General features: G+C 42.9%; 1 protein-coding gene across 2 annotated transcripts; it reads right to left on the minus strand.

The window, feature by feature from the left end:
• Positions 1-632: 632 nt before the first annotated feature.
• On the minus strand, positions 633-8,090 carry UQCRH (ubiquinol-cytochrome c reductase hinge protein). Of its 2 annotated transcripts, XM_070609756.1 has the most exons (5): positions 7,953-8,072; positions 4,685-4,711; positions 4,048-4,195; positions 3,776-3,937; positions 633-849 (listed from the first exon to the last, which is right to left on the minus strand). In XM_070609756.1, the coding sequence occupies exons 3-5, from the start codon at positions 4,108-4,110 to the stop codon at positions 817-819; spliced, it is 258 nt and encodes an 85-aa protein (XP_070465857.1). In that variant the 5' UTR covers positions 4,111-4,195; positions 4,685-4,711; positions 7,953-8,072; the 3' UTR covers positions 633-816. The 2 variants fall into 2 exon arrangements, with proteins under 2 accessions (XP_070465857.1, XP_008519757.1); XM_008521535.2 differs by lacking the exon at positions 4,048-4,195 and having other exon boundaries at positions 7,953-8,090.
• Positions 8,091-8,136: the final 46 nt, after the last annotated feature.

Consider the following 8,136-nt stretch of genomic DNA (forward strand, 5'->3'; position numbering starts at 1 on the left):
TATCTCAACACTGCAGAGTTCATTTTTTCCTTTTCCATGTTTCCATCATTCTCTCTCTGCTAGCTCTCATTGTCTTTGAAATATTTATTTATTGGATCAACCCCCCCCATGTATGTAACCAGTCTCCCATTGCCAACACCACCCACCCAGGTGCCTTCTTCTCACCCTAAAGACATTTTTTGTTTTGTCTTTTTTGAGGAAGATTAGCCCTGAGCTAACATCTGCTGCAGTCCTCCTCTTTTTGCTGAGGAAGACTGGCCCTTAGCTAACATCCATGCCCATCTTCCTCTGCTTTATACGTGGGATGCCTACCACAGCATGACGTGCCAAGTGGCGCCATGTCCACACCCGGGATCCGAACTGGCAAACCCTGGGCCGCTGAAGCGGAATGTGTGAACTTAACTGCTGCACCACCAGGCTGGCCCAACACTTTTGAGATGAGAAATTCTTATATTAAACAATTACTGTTACTTTTAAGTGTGATAATATTATCAAGGTAAATTTTTTAAAAGTCCTTATTAAGAGATGCATACTTGCTGGGTCATGGGTACATGGAGGTTGATTATTATTCCATCTATTCTTATGTTTGAAAACTTCAAACTAAAATAATCTAAAAAGACAGGAGGCAGGTCTGTAGATCACTGGACTTTATTACGATGGAACCACTCCTGTTACATAGAAGCTACTGGCCTAAGCCAAAATCCATGAGGTTCACATGAACTTACAGTACGCAAATAAACAAATGGCATGTTCAAAACCATAAGGAAATATCCCGATGCCCAGGAGATGAAGGCTGAGGTGAATGAGTCTGCACATTTATTTCAAGCTGTTAAAGAGTTTGTGGGCCACCTAGATGGAGAAAAGAAAAGAAGTCATCAACTGGCAGCTTTAATGTCCTAGCTTACAAGGTCCATCATGCCCTGGAACAGTACTGCCTCTTCTCTCACCACCTCCCTTCCCACACACCCGCTCTGGAGCCCTTGCGAACTCCCTTCAGTTACAGAATACTGTCTCCCTTCTACATGGAACCCTCTTTCCCACTTTTCTCATCTTTTATTTTTCCTTTAGAACTTAAGTTTACATGTCACTTCCTGCAAGCCTTCTCTAAACAAGCTCCTATCCCCACGCAATCTGTCTGTCCTGTCTTCCCCACAGAAACTTATACCTCACACATCACAGTGCTTATTAATTCAACAGATAGTTAGAAACCATCTACTATATGCCAGGTACTGTTCTAGGTGCTGAGTGAGTCACAGTGGTAAACAAGACAATATGTCTGTGTCTTATGGAACTTAGAGAATAATGAAATATAATATAGACATAAGCTAACTTCTGATAGTGATAAATGCTATGAGGAAAATAAAATGAGGGGAGGGCACAGCAGCTTTACATAGGAGGGTCAGTGAAGGCCATCCTGGGAAGGTTACACCCAAGAGACTTACCAATTTATTCACTGTTCTACTTCTGTTTCCTATGCTGGCTCATAACTCAGTGAAGGAAAGGACCATGCCTGTCTCACTCCCAGATATTAACCCAGTGCTTGGCTCATAAAAGTATTTGAATAACATAAAATTTACCATTGTAAACATTTTTAACTATACATTACTATAGTATTAATTCATTGTCCTGCAACCATCCATCTCTAGACCTTCATCTTCCCACACTGAAACTCTGTACCCATTAAATAATAATTCCCCACTTCCCCCTCCCTCAGCCCCTGGCAACCACCATTCCACTTTCTGTCTCTATGAACTGACTACTCTAGATACCTCATATAGTGGAATGATATATTTGTCCTTTTGTGATTGAAACCAATCACTTAGCATGTCTTCAGAGTTCATCCATGTTGTAGCATGTGTCAGTTTCCTTCCTTTTAAAGGCTGAATATCTCACTGTATTTTTTTTTTTTTGAGGAAGACTAGCCCTGAGCTAACACCTGCCAATCCTCCTCTTTTTGCTGAGGAAGACTGGTCTTGAGCTAACATCCGTGCCCACTTTCCTCTACTTTATATGTGGGACGCCTGCCATGGCACGGCTTGACATGTGGTACGTAGGTCCACACCCGGGATCTGAACCAATGAACCCCAGGCCACCAAAGCGGAACGTGTGAGCTTAACTGCTGTGCCACCAGGCTGGCCCCCCTTTTTTTAATGATACAGAGAATTGTGTATGCATATTTTATATATAAAATTTTCCTTTCCACTAAAATCATGTTAAAGAATTAAGATGTATGAATAATTGTATGTATACCAAAGAATGGATGAAATAAATGAATATATATCAATGGAAATGAATACAATGCCTCTATTCATGTTTTATATGTGAATGTTTATGATTTCATTTTTATTTAAAAATCTGATAGTATATACAAGAAAACATAGTTATCACCAGGCAGTATGATTTCAGATGGATTTTTCTATCTTTATAAAAATCTTCCTTAATTGTCACAATTTGTTTAATAGGAGTGTGTGTACATGTGCATGTGCATTTGTGTGTTTGCACTGTATATTATAGAATTAAGGGGCCAGCGCTGTGGCCAAGTGGTTAAGTTTGTGCGTTCCACTTTGGCAGCCCAGGATTTTGCCAGTTCAGATCCTGGGCACCGATCCAATACCGCTCATCAAGCCATGCTGAGGCAGTATCCCACATAGAAGAACTAGAGGGATGTGCAACTAGAATATACAACTACATACTGGGGGGCTTTGGGGAAAAGAAAAGAAAAGGAAGGACGATTGGCAACAGATGTTAGCTCACGGCCAATCCTCAAAATAAAAGCAGGGGGGCGGGGGCCTGGCCCAGTGACACAGCAGTTAAGTTTGCATACTATGCTTGTGCTGCCTGGGATTCGCTGGTTTAGATCCTGGGTGCAGACCTACACACTGCTTATCAAGCCATGTTGTGGCAGGCGTCCCACCTCTAAAACAGAGGAAGATGGGCATGGATGTTAGCTCAGGGCCAATCTTCCTCAGCAAAAAGAGGATTGGCGGTGGCTGTTAGCTCAGGACTAATCTTCCTCGAAAGAAAAAAAAAAAGAATTAAAACAAAATACCTGTATTGGGATTGTTGAAGCATAAATAATGAAAATTGGCTGAGTGGAAATCATTAACTAGTTTTTCTTTCTTTTTGAGAAAGAAGAAAAGGTTATTTGTTTGTTTTTCTTTTTACCTTCTGACCCATTTCTCCCTATCTTTTTGATTAAAGCCATCCTAGTGGTTGTGAAGTAGTATCTCATTGTGGTTTTGATTTGCATTTCCCTGATAGCTAATGGTGTTGAGCATCTTTTCATATGCTTATTAACCACCCAATCAGTTTTAATATAAGCAACCATATCAAATTTTGCATACCCTGTAATTCATTTAAAATACCTTACTATTATATGTGCAGAGTCAAACAAAAGTTTACTTAAAAAAAAACTTTTTGGACCAACTACTATGCACAAGACACACTGGAAGATATAAATTATTTTAAAGAATAGCCTGTTACTTAACAATACAAAATCCACTTCCCCACTGTTTAGCAGTGCAAGTTAGGACATCACTTCTCTGTAAGACATCACTTTCTTATCTGGAAAAGGGGGATAATGATACCTATCTCCAGTGCCAGTGGTAGAATTAGGTAAGATTATTTATGTAAAGTGCTCAGCACTGTACCTCACATATATTGGGCCACAGTAAATGCCTATTGATGGATGTGCCTCTAGGATGAAAAGGTTGTCAGCACCAAGTCTTCCCTGGCCACTGTAAGCGTGCCCCTTTCTGACTTTAGGCTGACTTACGCAGTGGTCCCTTGCATGCAAGAAGTCAAAGAGCTCCTCTGTGCAATCCTCCTCTGTCTGTGACCTGGAGGATACACGCTCATCACAGAGCTCTAGCCGCTCCCGAGCCTTTACACATTTCTCCGTCTGCTCGCATTGCTCTCTCACTGTTGTTAGGGGATCCTGAAGGAGAAACACAGAAAAAAACCAAAATGGGGACTTTAGGAGGAGACCCACAAACCATATGCTTTGATTAATACAACCACCAAACCAAGGTGCTGCCTCTGAATTACCGTGCAGAAAGCCAGCTGGCAGAGCCACACTGCCGCCAGAAATGGCAGAATGGGGTCTCCCATTCAATTCTGATGCTAAGTAGTAGGGAAAAGTTTCACATTCCTGCCTTCCAAGGTTGCCAGTATGCACTGAAAGCCTCAGTCCTATCTGAAAAACAAGGTGGTAAAGGAAACCTGGCCAAACTTGAAGTAGATCTAGAGGAGGCCTTACTTATTAACGCAGCATTTTGGGATAGGTAATGTCTGTGAATTTCAGTTCCCTTATCTAAGAGCCAGGCCTATGGACCCCAGCCACCCAGCTAGAAAGGCAATGTTGACATGGAAAAGGACCATCTAAGAAAAGTTCCTTCCAGAATTCTTTATTAAGCCACAAATAGCAGATGATTGAGTGCCAGGCCCTCAAGACGCTGCTCTGCTCCCTGACACCACGACTGGAGAAGCCCCAAACCCAGAAAAGACTCAGCTCCCAGGCCCACACCCCCAAACACTCCACTGCACAGGAAAGAAGTATTAAAGGCTTCTTCAATTCTCATTCTCTCCAAGGTGTCAAGTAAAGACTCCTTAAAATTCCCTTAGAGTTTCATGAAGCTCAAACTTCTTTTTACTGAGATGGTTCGAAACCTGAGACAGCTCTTACCACTAATTCCTCCTCCTCCTCTTCCTCCTACAAAAGGAAAACAAAATTAATGTCAGCAGCAGTTTTATGACATATATATGCCCAATCATACCAATGTTGTAATTACTGAGGATAGACATTCTACCTATCATGTTTTAAATTTTCTGTATTTTATGATACTTTGACTTTTTAGGCGCCTTGCTAATCCTGAAGAGACAGTCCCTCCCAGGGCTGGCTAATTTCTAGAGCTAGCAGACAACTTGCCTGGGGGCATGCCTTTCACATGCAAACCAACCCAAACTCTTATCACCAACTACCTCCTTTTTCTAATTCTCCTACACTAAACCAATTACTGCCCCTGTCCTAATCACCCCAGGGTCAAGTACCAAACAACCTAGGACTAGAGCCCACTGATATTATTCAAACGATCCAATCCTCAACTTGCTAGAGTTTGCCTATCCTGCCTCACTCATTCCTTCCCTTGGAAACCAAGGGTCTGATTTCCCTTGCTCCTTCTGCTCCTAACTTGTCCAGGCACTTCCCCATGTGGCTCCAGGTGGTGAGGCCTGCCCCCTTCTCTTGGGAACTCTAAGTAATAAACTCTTCCTTCAAACATAGTTGTCTCTATGTCTGTAACCTATCTACAAGCTGATTAAAACAAATCCTGGGTACATTTCAACAAGGACACACTGACTCATTTTCATTCGTAACCTAAAGTGTGCACAACACTCAAGTTTATAAAGGACTTTCACATCTGTAATAATTTGATTAATCACAACAGCCCCTTAAGGAGTTCCCAGTTTAGAGGTAACAAACACTAATTAGACATTTTCTGATATATGTTCAAGCTGTGAGATGTTCAAATGGAACCTATGTATTTTGTTTTGAATATTGGTAGGTCCCAGTATTATCAGAAATAACTAAATTTAGTCCTTACATCCCAAACCAAGTTAGGAGGAAAACCAACATTTTTTCTAGATTCTGAGCTTAAATTGGGAATATGAAAATGGCCAAACCTAAACTCTTCTTAGGCCAGAGCTTAACTAAAGATGGTTACAGCCACTGCTTTTTGGCTTGCTGAACTCCCAGGACTCTAAGTAGACTATCAATATAAGTGCACCAAAGGTCTACATTCACAAAGTCTACTCCATTCACAAGGTAGGTAACACCAGGCCCTACCTATTTACTTCTGATTCAGGTACACAAGCTCAAACTTGGTTTCCTTTCTTCCAAGGGAAGCAGTATAAAAAAATTCCCTGTGGGAGCATCAGCATAGACCTAATCCGGAGCATCGGAGAATCTGATCAGTATCTCAATCTGTCAAAAGCAAGGTGCTTGCCTGCCTGTGCATGCACATATCCACATGTGGGAGAAGGGAAAGAAAAGATATAAAGGGAAATAAAAAGAACCAGCTCAGCAAGCCCTCATTATGTTTTCAAAATTCCAACACAATCTGCCTCATACTCCACCATACCCTTAAGGGAAGGGACGACAGCTCATGAAAGCTGGGAGTGAGGGGTAGGGCAGGTTCAACTGTAACCGAGGCTATTTATTCTCACAATTGGCAACGGTCTCTTCTAAACTGAAGATGTTATTGAGGATGTAAATTCTACTTTTTCATTAAATAAGGTTTCTTAACCTTGCTCTTTAAAAAAAATTCATACTGAAAAAGTCTTTACAAAAACTGAAATCACATGCTGCCTGAGTTAGAAACCAGAAATTAGTATCCTAAAAGCAAGACCTTTACATCATTTCCCTATTATCAATACTACTACACTGATGATTCTGTGTCTTTTATAATTTTATGTCAAAAGTATCTCGGCATGTTTTGGAAAAACAAATCCAAATAAAGTCTAAATATACACTACTTCGTATAAAATTTCCAGTCAATGAGAAAAACCAAGATCACACTAAAAAGATTTAATCTCCAAGAGGTATAGGTTCTTCATAAAAGACTTCAGTTTTCTTAATTTTAAAATTGACTAGTGGGGCCGGCCCGGTGGTGCAGCGGTTAAGTGCGCATGTTCTGCTTCGGCAGCCCGGGGTTCGCCAGTTCGGATCCCAGGTGTGGACATGGCACCGCTTGGCACGCCATGCTGTGGTAGGCGTCCCACGTATAAAGTAGAGGAAGATGGGCACGGATGTTAGCTCAGGGCCAGTCTTCCTCAGCAAAAAGAGAAGGACTGGCAGTAGTTAGCTCAGGGCTAATCTTCCTCAAAATAAATAAATAAATAAAATAAAATTGACTACCTATTTACTTTCTTTTCTCATCTACTGCTGTGGTGAGCCCTTACTGAGTTTTCTGGTATACTTTCTGCTAACTTCCTGACGCTGGCTCCCCTTCTTTCTTGTCCTCTTTCAGAAAGTAAGACTAGGGAAAATTAAGGCATAAACTAGTTTCCAACTATTCTGAACCCCTAAGGCCAGAAGAGCTGCCCCAAAGTGACCAAAGAACAAAGAAATAGACAGGAAATGTGATTGGAAACAAAAAGCTAGCGGGCTTCTACAGTAAAGCTGTGAGCATTTTGGGTAAGTCTTGGCTGTGGAACCAGCTGCACGGGTACAATTCCTGGCTCCGAGATTTATCAGCTGTGTGTCCCTAGACAAGACATATAACCTCTCTATGCTTGTTCCCTCACCTGCAAAACGGCAATAATAACAGTACCTAATACTTACAGGACTATGGTGTGGCTCAAATGAATTAGCGCACCTACAGCACTTAGAGGAGGAAGCGGTCGATAAATAACCATCTTATACTGGCATTCTCACCCCGGGAAGGAGCACCTCCTCCAGCACAGAATTACCTTCACATTCCTACACTGTCCCCAAAGATACCCCCCTCCCCCAAAGAAAAAGGAACCACTTTTTCACAGAAACTAGCCTAAGGCCAGATCTCCAGAAGCTCCAGAGAAGATGTGTCAGGGATTCCTGACCTGAGCTGAGGTCAGGGCTCAGCCTGGTCAGCTTGCTCCCCAAACCTGTCACACCTGGGCCTCAGAACACCGGACTGACTAAAAATATAAATAAGCTCAGACGACGCAGCACTTTCGCTCTCGTGAAGGCTTCACCCCATTCGGAGAACGGGGGAGCCGAGGCCCAGAGAAAGACTAGTCATCTACTCGCCCAAGGTCACTCGAAGAATTCTGGGGAAGGGTCCAGGGAACCAGCTCTCCTGACCCTGCAAACTCCAGGGGCCCACCAGGGCCAAGCGGGCCCCGGGCGGGTTTTGGCGGGCTACCTGCTGAGCCGCAGCGCAGTGAAGACGGTCCAGTCGACCGTCTCGCCTTACCTCCTTGGGATCTCCGGACCCGGTCAGCATTTTTCGCTCGTCCTCCAGCCCCATGTCCGGCTACTGCCCTGGATTCAACACGAGCAGCAACAGCGGCACCTATTCCACTTCAGGATCAAGGAGGACTTGTAAGGGTCACTCAGCGGATATCCGGCGATCTGGCCGGAAGTGCGGCAGACTCGTC

Source organism: Equus przewalskii, chromosome 2 (genome assembly GCF_037783145.1).
Source record: "Equus przewalskii isolate Varuska chromosome 2, EquPr2, whole genome shotgun sequence".
Taxonomy (NCBI): Eukaryota; Metazoa; Chordata; class Mammalia; order Perissodactyla; family Equidae; genus Equus; species Equus przewalskii.